Consider the following 19,532-nt stretch of genomic DNA (forward strand, 5'->3'; position numbering starts at 1 on the left):
CAAAATAGCACAGGCTCTATGTATATGTTTTCCAGGAGCATTATGTCAGATTTCTTGTGAATAGATTGTGTAACTTTAAAATTAATAGATTTTATAGCCCCAGTCTCTAGCTTAGTAATAAGAATGATTAAAGAAGTCAAATATTTAGGCAGTTACATAAAGCATTTCTTCAGTATCCTGATGCTCTTAAATCATATCAAATTAATCAAAGTAGATTAAGAGAGAAAATCCAAAACTACATTAGTAATGTATCTAAACACATAAAAAAATCTTGTGTATATTTTTAAAACTAATAAGTATAAAAATATTAGGAGTAAATAATGATGTAAATATATAAATAAAATAACAAAGGATTGACAAGTAGTATAGTAGAAGCATCTATAAATACAAGTTTCGTAAATAACACATTTCATTTTTTGGAGAAAATAATGAATCACACAGCTAAGAAAAACATTTTTCTATAACATAAATTAGCCTAATTAATCTGAAGCAAAAAATATATATAATTTCTGGAACATTTTTGTTCTAGTGTTTACGAGAGGTGGTGTTTGATCAACTCTGCAGGGGAGTCATGATTTAATATACTGTTTTGTTTTTAAATCCCGAAACAGTGTTTCATAGTAAATAACTACTGATGATCCCTGAAATAATGAGGTCTATTGTGAATTCATGAAAGCAAATTGATTCAGTGATTACAGGAGATTAATTGACAAAAATAATTTTCAACGAAAGACTAAAATATTTTTATTTTTATATATCATTTTAAAGATTAAAAAAAACTCCCAAGACACACTCATAATATATATATATATATATATATATATATATATATATATATATATATATATATATATATAAAGAAATGTTTTTAGATAAGACCAAGAGTTACAAAGAGGTATATATCTCATTTTATATTAAACCTGAACTTTCCTTTAAAAATGTAAAAGTAATCACCTCTCTTCCTCATCCAAGTTTTGAAGTAGAAATCTATCCCACTCTGGTGCAAATTTTTACCTTCTTTTTCCAAAGTGAAATTTAATTTTCAGTTGTGTCTGATGATTCTACTTTGTATATGTGTGGATGAAATAAACTGAGATGATCATTTGAGCTTTTTATCATAAAATTTTGTCAATGGAGATGACAGTAGTTAACAACACGGACTGAAAACCTTGATGTGCCGAGTCTGAATCCAGTTTATTCCACTGAAACACATCAAACCCATATTTGACCTTGACCTTTATAATGTAATTATAGAACAATATTGACAGAGGTTTTTTTAGCCTCCTTTTCAGGAGGTTAGAGACAAGGTCAAATGTGGGTTTGATGTGTTATTGTGGAATAAACTGGATCCAGATTCGGCACATCCAGGATTTCAGTCCGTGTTGTTAACTACTGTCACCTCCATTGACAAAGGTTGTATAATAAAAAGCTCAAATGATCATCTGAGTTTTAGGTAATAATTTATTTCATCCACACACTCACAAAGCAGAATCATCAAACTGGAGAGACATTGTATCCAACTCATCAATATAGTGTAACTATAACATGTCAGATGAGAATAGTAATCCAAATCTCCATTTGAAAACTTTCCAAATAAATCTCATATTTATAACGTGTTGAGTTATTTTTGTTTATCTCTTGCTTATAAGAACAATGAAGAAAACATGAACATTGTTTTAGGAAGAGAATCATAATTCTGGTCATTTATGTTAATGTAGTTTGTATGGAAAATTAATCTATTCCATTCTATTCTGTGAACCCCTCCTCTGTTTTGATTATGAAGAAAATTCACTAAACTGAATTAAACTTATACTTTCAATGATTGGGACTTAAAATCGTTTTCATTGAAAAATATTGAATATTCTTGTGTCTGATTCTGATAATCTGAATGTTTGATATTTTAGAACACGCTACAAAATTTAAACTGTGAATTAAAGAATGAACAGCTGATTTTAAGTAATTGCCATGCCAAATAGGAGGGGAAGGTATAGCATAAGATGATAAAAGTAATGACAATAGGAAACAAATGAGAAGAACAGAAATGGCTATTTGCCCATCTTTTTCAATGAAGAATCCATAACTATTTGAATAAAACTATAAAATTATATGAAATCATTTTTTTTTTCATTTGACGTCACATGTTTATTATTCATTTTAGTGCAAAATGGGTTTGATAGACTGAAAATAAGTTGTGCTCATGTCTGCAATAATGTTCACAGAATCATCAGCTTTAGAAGAATACTCTCAAGACATTTACAAAAATATATCATATAGACAAAACAATGAATGATCTAAGCAGTTCATGTTAGCTTCAAAGAAGATAAAGGAATTTAACCTGGAGGTTTTTATATTGAGCAAAAATGACGTGATCCGACATGAAATCCACTAGACTGATTATATAAAATATCACTGAAACTCAATGGTATCACAGTTACAAAAAGTTATAATAAATTAAACCTTAAAACACTATCCATGCAATAGAGCCTTATTAAATGTACATAATTTGATTTTGTTTTTTTTTTAGAGGATTTACAGTAAAACCCAAAAAACTTAAAGGATTCCCAAAGTGGGTATTGGAAAGATCCTGGGGGCAGTGAGATTAAATCGTGTATTAAAATGGTCAGTGAGAGGGGGTAGGGAGTAGCATAGAAGATTTAGAGAAGTTATGAGTTTTTACTTTTTTTTTTTTTTTTTAAGAATCTAAGTTATTCATACTTAAAGAAAACTATGCTTTACAAAGAATAAGATTTATCAAAATTGCCCGAAAAGTTTTTCTGATTAAAATTTGGAGTTAAATGTTTCAATGATTACTGTTTGTATTATGTTGCTTTGTCTTAGACAGGAAACATTACATAGCAATCAAATAAAACAGTAGAGAATTGGTTGGGTTTTGCAAGTTATGTTCTGTAATTTCTGATTTGCTTTGTCTGGCTTATGGTATATCAATCTTTTTGGGTATTTAGTGAAAGAAGAAACACTGATTGTAAATGATTAATTGAAGATGAATTTGCCATTTTCATGGGCAGATATAAAACAATTTCTTGTCCTTTACCATTTGCATAGTTAACAGAATATGAAGCCAATTGTTTAGATCAGAAAGCATTACATTACTGCACTATACAGTTACAAGGTGCCTTAAATAAGTTTCCAGACTTTTTTCCTATAGGCACTTTCATTGATAGTACACACATGAAACTCTAGTAACCTTTTTAAAGTGATCTCCTCCAGCTGCAATGCACTTGTTGTACCATTCCAACAACTTCCGGAAGGCGCTGTAGAAGTCCTCTTGTGTGAGCATGTCAATGACCTTCATCACAGCGCCTTTCATCTCCTCAATTGTCTCATAATGACAGCCTCTAGAGTTTTCCTTGATCTTAGGGAATAACCAAAAGTTACAGGGAGCAAGGTCTGGACTATAGGGAGAGTGAGGAACCATCTAGGTCAAATAGTCTGTGACAAGGATGGCATTGTGGACCACTGCATTGTCCTGGTGGAAATGCCACTGACCCAATTTGAAGAATGCTGGCCTTTTCCAATGGAATCTTTTCCTCAACTCCCTTAAAACATCAACATAGTATTCCTTGTTGATTGTCTATCAAGTGAGAACTCAGTGCATGTAGATCATGTCCATGCTTACAAAAATGGGATCATCATAAGTTTCTGGGTGGATTTGTTCTGTCTGGACTTCTTGGGTTTGGGAAAGCCAACATGTTTCCACTGGGAACTCTGTCTCTTAGTCTCTGGGTCATAGCAGTAGATCCAGTTTTCATTGCAGGTCACCAGAGCATGAAGAACTGCGGGATCTGAATTGATCAGTTCGACCATCTCCCTACTGCCATGACATTTTTCTTTTTGATTTTGTCTAAGCACCTTTGTGAGAAACTTTGTGCAAATTTTCCGCATCTTCAATTCCTTGTGAATAACTGTGCAAACAGTTCCCACACTGACATCAAACTGTGCATTTATTGTCTCTATAGACACATAATGGTTCTTATCCAGGAAATTCATTATTTGCCTTACTCCTCCCATACTTCTCATCATCCCTCACAGACTCCCTGGTTTCCTTGACTCTCTTATACCATTCAAAAACTGATTCTTGATTCACACCATGTTTCTGCAGCATTTTTTTCCCCAAGTTTAAAGCAAAATTTTATTGCATTTCGTCCTTCTAAAGTGTCCCCATATCCAGATTGCATTTTTGAAATCCACCAGCTGTGACAATCAGGCTTTAGTATGGTGTATTCCAATTCCTGCTGTAGCTATTCATTTGAACCTGAAATCCTAAAAATTGGTCAGTCATCTCATAAGATGTAGAGCAATAACATACTGAATTTTTAAGAGTCTACGATAATTTTAAATGCCTGTACAAAAAAAGTCAGGAAACGAATTGAAGCCACTTTGTATTTAAACAAACAATTATTAAAAACAATAAAAACCTGATATTAATCGTAAAAATTTACTGAAACTGTATATCAAACATTTTCTTAATAGATTGTGGATGTGTGTTTATTAGTTGTAATCTTAAAACTTTGGAAAGTCATTATGATTAGCTAATTGTAATGGTTATTATGAAATCAGCAAATAACTCTTAGTTATATTTCTAGCGTATTTCTTTTATGGTGTTATGGATCAAAAGATGAGGACTTATTACTGATTGAAGTGAGGCGGGCTTAGACACTTCCATACAATTGCATACGTTAGTAAGGAAAATGAAAACAGCTGAGCGAACAAAATATAAAAATCATTGAATTCAAACAAAATGAAAATCTTATTTTAAAACTATTAATCAAACTAAAGTGCATATAAAGCAGAATTTTACCTATAGCTTTTGTTTATTCTGACCAATAGAATCAGAGAAAATCTCACTTTACGTTATATAAATGAGCAAATTTATTATTCAAACTTACATGCACATAGAGTATGCATGCAAAAATAGTTCTAAATACTGAAAATAATTTTTTATAAAAAGTTGAACAAAAATTATATCAATCAAGATGAAGACAGCAGTTTGAAACACAGGAAAATCTGTTTTTATTTCTAATGCTACTCTTCACACAGCACTACTAGTGTATGAGTGTGTGTCGTTGAGAGTGTTGTCATATTTATAAGTGGGAAAGTGCATAGTGTCAGTGATAGACCACGGAATGAGTTAACTTGGTAATTATGTTTTAAAAAACGCATTTTATTTATGGTTTTACGACTTAAGAGCAGATGTTTTTTGTGTCAACACTAATAAATATCTAGTTCCAAAAGCTGAATAAATAAAGAGGGTTAGTTTTAAGAGAACCTTTTTATTATATGCATGTATGTATTTAAGCAAAAAGCAAAATACCTTAGAAAAATGTATAAAAGAATGAGTTATGCAGATACTTATGAACTGAATTATGTGTTTTTTTTTCTTGTAAATACAAACAGGAAAAACATTTTATTCGCTGGTAAAACTGTAAGAATGGATGGTTTTTAAATGTTATTTGATCATGTAAGTACTTGTAGTAAGACACTGAAGAAAAATCCAAAGTAATAAAAACTAATAACTGTAAATATGAAAATAAATTAAATAAATCCATAAAGTGACAATGCACATGGAGAAAACTCGTTAGTATTAATTTTTATCTAAAAAAAACAAACAAACTAAATTCAATAGTATTGCAACACCATATGGGCATTTCAATTCAACTTATTCTTAGACGATCAAATAACAAATATTGACTGCCAATGTATTTTTTTCAAATTTCATAGAATTGAACTTGTAGCCCACAGAACTATGAAATATGAATATCTAAACAGACATTTTTACTATAGCTATATTGCCAAGATATTGAGCACTTTAGCCTAAATTTGATACCATTCCAATACAATACCAGTTCCTTTAGTTTTATATTATCATAGAACTCTAACTGTAAAGATACTAAACCATTTATATGTACACATCTTTTTTAATTTGGTCCAGTTTTACATTTATAGTCCCAATTCAGCCACATTAATACAAATGATTATTGATCTTGATAAATCTATAAAATTGTGTGCAGACAAGATATCTATGCAATCCAATTAATTAAAAAAAATGTCTCTCCTTTAGAATCTATTTTATAACTTTATAGTCAATTGGTTGGAAGATTCTTCAGAGAAAAATAATTTCAAATATAGTTATGTTTACAACTTTTCCCTTGAAAGAAAAGTCACAAATAACATGAGATCAAGTGATAAAAAATAAACTTATGTGTGGTTAAGAAAAAGTTATTTTATAAATAATAAGTAGTTTCTTTTTATTTAATATTTTCAATATTTTTTAAAATTCATTTAAAAAAAACTATTGTCAACTTTTTAAAGTTATATTCTGAATTGACCTCAAAGAAAATTTTGAAAATCTTAAAAATCTTTATTTTTCCTAAACCTAAGTTGTGAAATGGTTTTAACACATTCATTTTTTAAATAATTTTTCTTCTTAAAAATGTTTTTAAATACATTTTTCACTGAAATATTCTGCTTAATTACCATGTTGCTTGATGAAACAAAGAAAATCTCTCTATATATAAAAGGCAAAATGTGTGTGACCATTTTATGTATGTCTCGCAAAGGCTTCTCTCGCCGATGCTCCCGGGGTCGTTACTATCGCTTAGAACTGTTTATATAGCCCCTATATAATAATATCTAGGATTTGGGAACGCGTGTAGCGTATAGATTTATTTACGTCGATTTTTACAAAATTATTGCTATTTCAGCCCGTCTTGTGTTTGTTCAGCTTTTTTGTATAATACCGAACCTAATTCAGAGCTAAGGCGTTTTCCCCGACAATCGCAACGGGAAAAGTCCAGAAGCAATCAGCTTTGATCAATGTGGAGCCAAGCTTCTTATATCAGACAGTTGCTATTCAATCTGGACAATGGGCAGCTGGTTTTCCCCTCACCAAATCTTGGGGAAAAAAAACAGTCAAAGTTGGGTAAACAAACCGAAATGCTGCCCCGCAGCAAAAGTTAACTGCGTGACTTCTATTTGACCTCATTAATTGATTAGGTCAAATAGAAGCAGCAGAGTTAACTTTTATTGTGGCCACGTGTTAAGTCTGTTTTTAATACTTAAATAAATTCAAACGTGCTTCCTTTACTATTCGCGGTGGCCCAATGGTTAACATCGCACGTTTTTTTTTTCACACTTTAATTTCACACTTTAATTTCACACTTTAATTTAACTTAGCCTCAAGGGTTCGGGTTAAATCCTCATACTTACCTACCAAAACTTTTTTTATTCCCCCCCCCCTCCCTCGGAGTTTGGATTTACCCAAAACCACACACACCTCCAAACATCCGGGCAACGCCGGATACCCCCCTGCTAGTTTATATATAAATAAATGTTGATTCTTTGCTAACTATTGCAACTCAAGATGGAATCTTACTATTGCCGAGAGTAACTAAAGATGGAATCGAAAAAAAATTTCAGCCCTTATTGAAATTTAGCTAAATGTCTTGTTGCTATATCAAATTTTTATATACATAGAAGGGGGAGAAAGGAGAGAATTATTTATTTGTAAAATTCCAAAATTAGAATATTTCTAAAAAGAAAAGAAAAACATTAAAAAAAACTTCTTAAAGTTTTGCTGTTATCTCTGTAAACTTAATGTAAGGTTTGTTCAAATGTAAAAAAATTATAAGAATAACATTAAAAATAATACAACTACAAATTAAAAAAGACTATTTGAAGTCTTAATTCTAAATCTGTATCCATTGCCAATACTATTTGCAATATGATGCATGTGAAACAATATTGTTAAATAAAATTTGAAAAGAATTAATCTGGATTGAACTATCCCATGAAAAGGAATTATTTATATTTTTTTCTGATAAGCTTTTTAATTAGATGTTAAACTAAATATAATGATGACTTAGATGTCTTATTCATCATTGGTATTATTTTTTATATAATACATGTCCAGCTTTGGATAGCTCTATTAGTAGAAAATAGAATTTTTTTTAATCTGTGGAAATAGGAGTTATAAAAAGCAAAAGAAAAAATATTTCCAATGATTGAAGTGAACGAACAGTCAGAATATGTGAGAAAACAGATTCAACGATTTATTTTCTAGGACAGTGGCTCCTCTGAAAAATACTTTTTTTCTTCGATTTGAGATTTAAAAAAAAAAAGGAAAAAATATACACTATAATAACCGGGCCTATATATTTTAATTTAAACAGAAATTCCTTTCAAAATGATAGTTTAATTTCAATATTTACATAATGACCATCAAAATTATATCCTATCTACAATAATTCTGAAAAATAATTTTTATCAATAGTGTTTTTGTTCCAGTCTTTCACATTTGAAGGAGATGAAGGTTCTCAGAAATAAAATTTTATCTTGCTATTTTGTTCCTAAATAATAAAAGAAAACTAATATTTCTTAGAGGAAGCACAAATGTTAAAAAAAAAAAAAAAAATAATTGATTCAACATGATAGTAATAACTCAAAAGAAAGATATCAAAAGCTGATATAATTATTTGATGAAACTGATATTTTAAAGATTTTCTTCTCCCTCAATTTCTTTGGCAGATGATGAAAAAAAATCTGTCAGCTTCAGAAAAAGGTTGATTTATCTACGAATGAAGGAATCACAATACATGCAACATTTATTCTTTTTCCTTCCTTCATTCACAAGTTTCATTCATTCATGCAGAAAATAGTTTGGTCAGGAGATGGATTTTTATCACATTTATTTACAAGAAAATCATTTTTTAATGTTTTTTTTAAACAATGCAGAAGAAAAATAAAAAGGGTTCCACAAATTCCACATTTCATACAATTTTTTTTCTTATAACAGTCATTTTCTCAGTTGATAACAATGTTCTGCAAACAATCTTGAACAACAGTATCTTAAAAACAAAAAAACAAAAAACAAAAAAAAACAACAACACCTTTGTGTGTGAGTTCCACCACCGAATATTTTTTAATTAAAAAAAAAAAAACTTTTATAAAGTCACTTCCCAATAATATTTTCTACCCTTTCCATTTATTTACAAGACATGTTTCTTCTTCGCATGAAAATTGAGCAAACATGCAAATACAAAATAATAAAGAAAAAAAAAACATGCATGTCCACTTTCTCTGTTCAACCAGTCTTAAAATTAAAAAAAAAAAGAAATAAATGAAAAAGCAAAAAGAAATAAATGAAAAAGCAAAAAGAAATAAATGAAAAAGCAAAAAGAAATAAATGAAAAAGCAAAAATGAAATAATAACAATAGTAATAATAATAAATAAAAGTATATAGAATAATAAACAAACTATATTAACACTAAATGAATCTTTCTTTGGAAATAAAGCTCCATTGAAAGTGTGTGTAGGGGATGAATAGGAGAAGTGAAAAAAGACAAATACAGGATGGGATTAATACCATTTTTAAAAAGTGGTTTGAAGGCGTTGGAAAAAAGAGAAGTTAAAGAAGCTCATAATGTAGGCAATAGTGAAGGGTAAACAAAAATAAAGGAAAACAAAGATGATAAACAATTGTTCATAACCAACTGAAACCCTTTGAAAAATTATGTCGATGAGGGGTATGAATGCATTAATGTTTATCATGAGACGAATGGAATAAATACTGCAAGTGCCAAAACAAACAGAAATTTATATTCCAATATTTTAAAAATAAAATTGGTTGTTTTAACATTTTTTTTAAAGAATGCTGTAGTGGCCACTTCAGGGGAAAAGGTATGAAAGACTTGTCTTGTACACAGATTTGCTTGATTCTTGACACAAAAATGAATTAGCCATATTATCAACAAAACGTAATGGTTAACAGGTCTGATATTCTTACCACAAGAAATCCACCCTCATTATCACACTGTAAAAATTATTTTTGTTGTATCTTTAACATTGCGCTTAAATGGGAAAGAGAAACAACAACAATCTGCAATATTCCCATTGGAACGACAAAGGATAACAGAATAAGAGAAATATGAAAATAATGCTGAGCGATATATGCAAAGAAGGTGGAGGAATATAACAGTTTATATGAAGATGGACATTTGTTTCATCATCATCAACATCATCTTGAATCCAACATCTCAGCCAGTAGATTAAACGAAATTACCCTCAGTATTGATATCTGAAAAGTTGTATGGTTGACTGTGAAATAGGATTTTTTTAAACATTCTTTCAAAGTATCCAATTTGAATTAATTATTTCATTCTTGTAGACAAACTTCTGATAATGATGTGAAAAAAGTAAAACCTAAAAACCAAGCATAGTTTTATAAGTTCTTTGTTTCTATTTTTCCAAAACATTTTCTTTCATGATAGGTGGAAGAATCGATGATAGTTAGAACTCAAATGTGTCAGATTAATGATGTCAGATGAAGGTTTTTATTTTTTTTCAAAATAAATAAGTGTGAGATCTACTTATTGACAAGACAAGAATCACAACATTGACAGAACAAAAACAAAGGGAAATAATCGAACAAAAATAAATTTGAACCATAAGAAACAAAAAGTTATGATACATATAAATATTTTTGATGCAAAAATCAGATTGCAGACAATGAGGGTGGGTGGGGGTAAAACAAAACACTTGCAGATTGAACCAGATGTCAATGACATCTAAATCTCTTCAGCATCCATTCTCACAAATACATTTTTTTGAACCATTTAAATATGTCAGTTCCAGTTGGCAAGGGTTGTCAAAAATCATGTATTATAACAAAATTTTGAAAAATAATTGAAATGCAGGATTTTGAATAAGACCAACAAATTAACATGATCAAAAAACAATTCTAAGAAAAAGAATGTGAAAATAAAATTTACAGAGTTTTTAAGTAACTATAATGATGGGTTTCAATGTGTTTAAAAGTGCAAGAAAATAATTTGTATGGATAGTTAAAATGAAAGTATAAACAAAAAAAATTGACTTGCCAAGACAACGCAATTGCAAGACAAAATGATTTGTGTGATATCTTTATGGATTTTATATTGCTGAGTTAGTAGAAAGGTGGGGAATAGCAACCCAAATTAATTGGAATATGTACAATGATTCAATAGAAAGAGAAAAAAAAACACAAAAATTGCTTTCATTACATTAGAAATCACTTCCCAAATTCAAAAGGAGAGAACTCTTAACAGTAATTTGAAGTTCAATTAATTAGAAATGATTTTAGATAAAAACTCTTAAAATGACATTTTATCAAGTTAATAATAATTCTTTAAATCAATCATAAAGATATATTAGCCAATAATTGTTTGTAATAAAAATAAAATTTGAAAAAATAAATTACTACTTAACTATTAAGATGATTTCAAATATTCCTATTTGTATAGGAATATTTAAAATAATAAATCTTCCCTTTATTTTTATATATATATATATATATATATATATATATATATATATATATATATATATATATATATATAAAGACTGCAGATTAAATCGTTGCACTTTTTTTATTGCCTAAAAAAAATTTGGTGATCAGCAAAAAATAATACCCTACATTATTTATTCCAAGAAGATTCTAATAATCTTGGCAAATAATTAATGGTCAATACATAAATTATCTGTTATTGTTAATTGTGGTAGTGACTGATTGAAAGAGAAGAGAAAGCTAAAATGAGAGAACAAAATTTGCAGTGAAAAAGACATTTTTTACTGTGATTATAAAGATAACATTTAAGAGGAAAAAAGATATCTAGTTTTAGTCTATCATATTAATAACCGGTAATTAAAATAAAATAAAAATTAAAAAGAAAAAAACCCTGAAAATTACACTAGTTCACCAAAAAAGCTTTTACAAAAAATTTTCTCAACACTATTTTATTTTGTCCTTACTTTGTGTATTTATAATTTTGCCATTTCAAATAAGATTTGAAAACTAAATATTGCTTTAAAATAAATTCCCCTATTTAATTTTTGTTAAAGATTTAAAATATCCAGTGAAAATACTTGGCTAAAATCATTTTTTTAGCATATTTTAAGTAATCCACACAATGAAATCTTATCCCATTTAAGTCAACCAAGGTGCTATAGTAGAATAAATAAATAAAAAGCTACAATTGAACACAATATAAAGTTATTTAGAGTATTTACAAAAAAACAAAAAAAAAAACACAAAAAAATGTTTTAGTGGAAGGACAAAATCGATGAATAAAATTAGCATTAAAAAAAAAAATTATACTAAAATGGATACTATCTAAATAGTTGAGTTGTATAAATATGCATTTAAAAATTATTTACAGATGTTAAATACCAACAAAACAGAAAGAGATTTTATATAACTTTAAAAAAAAAAAGCAAAAAAATAACTTTGTATCATAGAAAGAATCTTTGATTTATATAAGTGCAGAGTTTTCCTTATGATATTTTAAAATAAAAATAGAATATTCAAATAGCATGCAATGCAAAATAGCAATAAACTTTTGTTAGAAATGTTGAGTGAAAGTAAACTAAGAAAAAAAGGGGGTGGATGTATTTCATTTAAAATTTCTGAATGCATGTTCTACATCGAGACAACAACTGATATTGCCATGTAATTGGAAAATATGATCTTACTTTAAGATTTTTACACTTTTCCCAGGAATAAATTATTACAATATTTAAAAAATATTTTTTACAGAACATTAAATTTTTTTATAGACGATCCAAAAAAAAAAAAAAAGAAGTGTGATACTTTAATCTGTGTAGTCTCTTTTTAATATAGTAAAATAAAAGAAAGATTTACTTATATCAAGAGGCTGGGACTTTTTTCATATTTTGAATAATCTTGTGATATTTAGTGGTCACTTTAAGAAAAAGTTCCGACTTTCAGTCATTTGTTAAAATAAAACTTTTCAAGAGAAAATGAAGAGAATTTAAATAAATAAAAGAATTTTATGAATGCTAAATCATTTATCAGAGATAAAATATAACTGAAACCAATATGAACAGATGTTAAAATGTAAAGTATATTAAAAAAATATGGTTCTCTGCAAGAATTTTTACTTTGATTTTGAAAGTGAATTTCAAGAAAAGTGAAAGAATGAGCCCTTTCTTTAAAAAATAAGTTGTTTTTTTTATGAATAAAAAAATGCAAAGTTAAGACACTAACATTAATAAAAATTTCACAAAATTGATAGGGAAAAAAGACTACATTAAAAAATACTGTTAGAATAGTAATTTAAAAAAATTTTTTTTTTGCTTTAAACTAGTAAATATCTAGCCTACAAGACACTGGGAGGGTGGGGCAATAATGCAAACTTTCAAAATAATATTAAAACGACTACTAGTACATTTCACAAGTTTTGACCAACACATTTTTATATAGGAAATTACTATTATAGTCAAGTTAATTTATAGTATGTCCCACAGTTGTGCAATTTCAACCAAATAATAGATATCTTGAACATTATATAAACTAAAAAGGAAACTAATAGAAGAATTTATTTTAGCTTAATTATTCTTTTATTCTTTTAATTTTAAAAGCCGAACAAATAAATATTTAAAGACAATGGGAGTGGATGTAATATTTATGAAATCCAAACAACAATTATTAATTAGAAGCTATAACTATCAAGACAATAATTTGACAAATAGTTCAAATAGACAAAATTTTAATACAAAATTATGCAAGAAGATGTTTATAAAAGAAAAAAAATTAATATAAGAAACCAAGAGACAAACAAATAAGATCTCTAAACTAATAAGATTTTCACATGAAAAATACAAAAACATTGCTCTTCTCATTTGAAACAAAGAAAGGGGGTAAAAATTGATCAGCAGTTATTTGGATATTTCATTAATTTACATCTGTTGGAAATAATGATCAAGACTTGAAAAAAATCCTCTAGAAAATATGTATACATCATGAAAAATGCAAGCGAATATGCCAAAAAGCAATTGTGATGGCTAGAAAAGAGCTGAAGTTTTAAAAGAATATGTTTTGATTTTGAAACGAAAAAGGGAAAGGAAAACGATTTCATTTCAAATTGTTCAAGGATTTTAATATAGTTGATTAACTTAAAAACGATATTCGAAGAAATATGCCATGTTTTAAATTTCAAAAAATATACACATGCTTTTTAAAATTAAGATACCTTCTAATTCAAAACTGTGAAAATAATTGTTGTTTGCAAGACATTTTCGATGGGCTAGATCTCCTGCTCTCAATTTCAAACATAATTGTTGGATGTTTGGAAACATAAGATAATAATAGATAAGATGTTTGGAAATTGTTAAGCATTAGTTTGTAGTGTGTCTGCTGCTCAAAAGAAATATAGGAAGAAAGATGCCAAGCCAGTAAAAAATTTTTTTTTTAAATAAACAGAAAATATTTCTTCATTTTCTTCTTTTTTTTTTCAAAGAAATAATAAATTGTAAAGCAAGAAATGTCCAAAATAAAATAAAAACTCATGGAACAAAGAGACTAAAAATTAAGGAAATGGGATATGACATTGTACGTTCAAATACATCCATTGACAGCATGAAGTTTGAAGTATATCATCAACTTTTCGAACTCCCAAACAAGATTTTTGAAGACTCATCTTCAATGAGAATGGTCGGACAGTATGAATTTTCAAGATTATAATAGCATTAAAGTTATTTAATAAAAAGGATAACTATCAATACAATCTTATTCAAAGAAAAATCTTAGATTGAAATTGAATAAATTTAACTTTAAACATTTTCTATTTTTTAAAATCTATTCAAAAATAATAATCATCAAAATTTGGTGGTAAATGGTAATAGAAAAAAATGAAATCATCCAGACAATCATGCTGATAGGTGTATCCATTTACTACTGAAAATTTAGCTTTCATTTTTGAAAACCAAATTAATCATTGTTAAGATGTAAGAGGAATTTCCCATTTTTGTTAGGCTTTCAAATCAATGCAAGTTTCTAATGTTCATTTTAAAAAAATATATGGCAAGCAATTACCTCCCTTGATGTCCCTTGTCTTTCTCTTACTCGCACAGCACCGGGACATATTTTAATAAAAGACATTGGATTTGAAAAATCACATTTTTAAGCTCATATGCACATCGATAGAGGATGGGAAAATGAAATGTGAATTAAGACACCCTCCTTAAAAACCAATGAAAATAAGAGGCAAACCAAAGTTTTCAACACCCTAATTAGGTACAGGAGAAAGTGGACAATATATAATAAAAGTAGTCGGAGAAATTTTTGCACACACACACACACACACACTAAAAGGAATGACAAAAATGGAAAGAAGACATTTTAAAAGCAAATAAAAAAAAAAACATAAATTTGAACTTTTATTTATATTGCTATTTTTTAACATTAAAAAAATGCATAGTCAAAAAATATTTTATAAACGAAAATAGCCTGATGTCAGAAAAAGGAAGAAAGATGTTAATGAAATAAACTATTTAGAGGAGGAAGGTGGGTTAGGGTTTAAAATACAAAAGAAAATAAAGACCGATTTAATTATTTTTGACAAAAAAAGAAACCTTAAAAGTATTTTTTTTTCCTGCTGAAATGAAAATTCTAGCAAATTTATTACACAAACATATTAAATATATATATATATATATATATATATATATATATAATTTTTTTAATTGAGAGTTGGGGTTGATGCAAAACAGCTAATTTGTCTTAAATAAAAACCAACTGTGAACTATACAAGGGAGAAAATAGTGTTAGGAATGGGATGACTGAGAAAGAACAAAGAAAAATAAAATGATTTTTTTTTTTTCGATTTGGGATAAAAAAAAAAAGGGACAGCAGGAATTGAATAGTGTCTTCATTTTTCCCTTCCTTTTGTTCTTTAAATTTCGTTTTGTTTTTGCAGTTTGAATGCATTATTTTTTGTCTTTCAAATTATTTATAAAGAAAAAAAAAAAGGTACTAAAAAAGAGCGCTGCCCAAAGCATACAAGTTTCCCCATTTTTTTTTTTTTTTTTTGGTGAAATTTTATTTGTTTTCAGCAAAGTGTCAAGATGAGATTTCATATCCAGATACACTTACCTCAACAGGATAAGCATGCAACTGATCATGGTTCATATTGGCTTTCGGTAGCAATGGGGTAGAGTTTGTTCCTGACACAGAATGTACAGTGGTGCTAGTCGTGATAGACACACCACTGCCACCATGGGGCTTACTTCGCAGAGGGGATTGGTAGGAACCGACAGGAGAAGCTCTCGCATGAGTAGTGGGGTCTCTTTGTTCATTTGAGGTGGATTTTGTGGACGCTGTTGGAGACTTATTAAAACCTGGATAATGAAAGCGTGGTGGTTGAATTGTTGGTGCCGGCGTCGACCAGTCTGTTGACATAGTTCGAAAAGATGGTGATGTACTAGCAGAGGAAATGTTGGGTGAATGCGATTGGTTTCTCACAATTTGTAGTGCAGGAGAAGTCTGTAAATTGGTTGAAACTGATGGGGGAGCTACAGAAGGCTTCAGTAAATGCGTATATGTGATTGGAACCTCTGCATTGTGAGCCACAGAATCTGCAGAAGCATCTGGTTGCTTAAGGGTCATATTGGAGAGTGCTGGAACAGGCACATCAGAGGGCTTATTTGTCCAGGTAATGCGAGGCTGAGTCATGTGAGGCAATTTTTGAAGGTTAGGAGCTTCAAGACTGTTGTTAGCATCTTTGGGGATTAAGCGCTCACGGTATACCACAAGCTGGATCTCTTTGTCGATTCCAGTTAATAATGATACAGCCTGATCATGGCGTGCATCTTGCATATCAATACCATTGATCTGAAGAAAGAGAAAAACATTTGTTTAATATATTTACTATTAGAGGAGCCCTAAACGGAACTTCCATACATCTCTCTTCATTTGTTTGATTTATTGTCTCATATTTTTATGTTTTTTTTTTGTTTTTTTTACCTCAATCCTAAGTATATAATAACTATATATATATATATATATATAAATAAAAAAAAAAAAAAATATATATATATGTATATATATATATATATATATATATAAAAGAACAAATAGTTAATAAAACATGTTAAAAAACACTTTGAAAAAGAGTTAAAAACATATTTAATTTTCAAAAGGAAACACTAAATAAGTGGATAGTCCTTAATCCGCGGGGTTTCGTCATCAGAAGGTAGGATTAGCAAAATGCGGGATCGGATTTAGCTTGCAAAAGTATTTAATGAAACTACAAGTAAGTCATAGATTTTACTTGGTAACAAAAAGTGAAGCAGAGGGAATAGAGTGAAGAAAAATGTGATTTCACGTGGATGGATAGTCTGGTGAAGGGTAAAATCCAAAAATCCAGAATCCAAAAAAGTTAGTTAAATTTCCATTTCCACAAGTAAAATCCAAGGGAATCGCATAATTAGGCAGGCCTCTACATTGCATTTGCAAGTGATTTTTCCAGTTGGCGACTAAAAAGAAAAAAACGCTTATCTTTTTGGCGACTGTTTTTTTTTTTTTTACTGACAACTCTTCTAATAGTGAATGGAAATTGTCTTTCCAACTTATATTTTCTTAAAATAAAACGAGCAAAGTCAATTTATTTAAACAGTAAAACATTAATAGAACAATATACTTTTTTTTCTTTTTTAACCAAGGCTTTTGAAAGAAATATCTCAAATATGAAATTGATCACTTGGTACTATTTCGCAAAACTTTCACAGTAGTCGTTTCTTTTGAAGTTTCAAAAAGAATATCATTGGAATAACAGAACTATGCATGCTAAGTGGTTAAGGTCTTCAGAAAATTAAAAAAAACAAAACAATTATTTTGCTATCTCTTAAATACAGCGTTATATTTGATTTAAGCTAGTACTGCGGTAAGTCAATTTTCAAATATTTCTTTCTTTAAAAAATTTACATTCTATTAAAATATTCAATAATGAAGCAAAAAAAAAAAAAAAAAAAAAAAAAAAAACTTTATTTATAGAAAAAAAACATGAACTTTATAAAAAAAACTTTATAAAAAAAACCCCCATGAACTTTATAAAAAAAAAACTTTATATAAAAAAATGAACTTTATGAAAAAAAAAACAACCATGAACTTTATAAAAAAAACAACAAACTTTATAAAAAAAAACAAAAACACGTGTTGATGCTTCCTTTCATATATTAAAAACTATTTGCCAGCCGCAATTTTAAATGTAATATTTCTTTATAACACACCCGAAATTCTATGAAAACTAAGATTTTAAAGGCAAGCCCTGCAGTAGTGTATTATCAACATTCACCAACGAAAAAAAATTAAAAAAATTGCCTTTTCGAAATTATCCGCAATTTTTAAAACAATTCATTTCCATGTAATTTTAAGTTGTCCTCGAAAGATTATTACGCCTACGTGATAAGTCACTTTAATATGCGTGTGCAATCTAAAAATAAGCTTAAACCAGGATTAGGGACAAACAAATTCAACTTGCCTCCTCCCTTGAGGCTCTCATTCACAAATATCCGTGGGCTTAGAACTAACTTAGCTGATGTTGAAGCATTTCTCTTAACAAATACCCCGGATATCTTAGCACTAAGTGAGACTAACCTACACTCCTCCATTCCCTCTAACCACTTTAACATGCCTGGATATCTCCCACTCTGCCGTAAGGACTCTGACAGACATATGCACGGACTTGGAGTTTACATTCGTAATACCCTTCCCTTGACTAGAGAAACAAACCTAGAAACAGATGATCAAGCCTTTATGTGCTTTAGACTAAACGTGCAACACAGTATTAGCTACTATTATTTTCTTTACCGCTCTCCCTCGACTCAGGACTGCTCCATAATAAACAAAGTATCTGACAGCATAGACAAGGCACTGTCCCTCGACACTAGCGCACAAATACATGTGTTTGGTGACTTTAATGTCCACCACAAAAACTGGCTTGGATTCTCTACTCACACAGATGCAGCGGGCAGCACAACCCATAGCTTCGCTATATCTCACTCCCTATCACAAATTCTTACGTTTCCAACCCGTTTCCCTGACCAGGAAGAACAACACGCATCACTTCTAGATCTGTTTTTGACCACAGTTCCCGATGACTGCATAGCGAAGGCCCACAGCCCACTCGGGAACGCTGACCATGCAGTGATAATGGTTGAAATCGCCCTAAACTCTAGACCCAAAACTGAAGAGCCAGTGCTCAAAACAACGAGATATTATAATAAGGCTGACTGGGAAGCCATCAGGGAACTAATTAGAGATGCTCCATGGAAAAATATTTTCTCTCTCCCTGCTGAACAATGTGCAAACGAGACCACTGACTGGTTCAAAACTGCAATCGAAGCGCATGTTCCCATGCGGAAATTTTATAGTAAGCCCCACTCTCCCCAATGGTTTACGTCGACGTGTGCAACTGCCATTACTCAAAAGCAGCATGCATACCGTAGGTTTAACCGACATAAGTCCAGTTCAAACAGACTGAAGTATATAGAAGCTAGAAATAACGTTAAGAAAGAAATAGCGACAGCTAAGAGAGAATTTACGGAAACCACTAAAAAGCGCATCGAAGCACAAAAACTAGGAACTCGAGACTTCTGGAAAATCTACAACAGTGTAGTAAATAATGGGCAATCAACAATTCCCCCACTAACCAACAATCACGAGGTTGTCTCCTCAGCA

The 19,532-nt window shown here is 29.6% G+C and overlaps 1 protein-coding gene across 24 annotated transcripts in view; it reads right to left on the minus strand.

Annotated features, from left to right (window-relative positions):
* LOC145279892 (protein scribble homolog) overlaps nt 1-19,532 on the minus strand; it is a 772,271-nt gene that overhangs the window by 273,463 nt on the left and 479,276 nt on the right. For all 24 annotated transcript variants that reach the window (XM_080131386.1, XM_080131379.1, XM_080131375.1 and 21 more), the window contains one exon: nt 15,948-16,685. In XM_080131386.1, the coding sequence (XP_079987512.1) occupies nt 15,948-16,685 (738 nt within the window). The remainder of the gene's footprint in view (nt 1-15,947; nt 16,686-19,532) is intronic.

This window comes from Euprymna scolopes, chromosome 7 (assembly GCF_053919585.1).
Source record: "Euprymna scolopes isolate OS-2025 chromosome 7, ASM5391958v1, whole genome shotgun sequence".
Classification (NCBI taxonomy): domain Eukaryota; kingdom Metazoa; phylum Mollusca; class Cephalopoda; order Sepiida; family Sepiolidae; genus Euprymna; species Euprymna scolopes.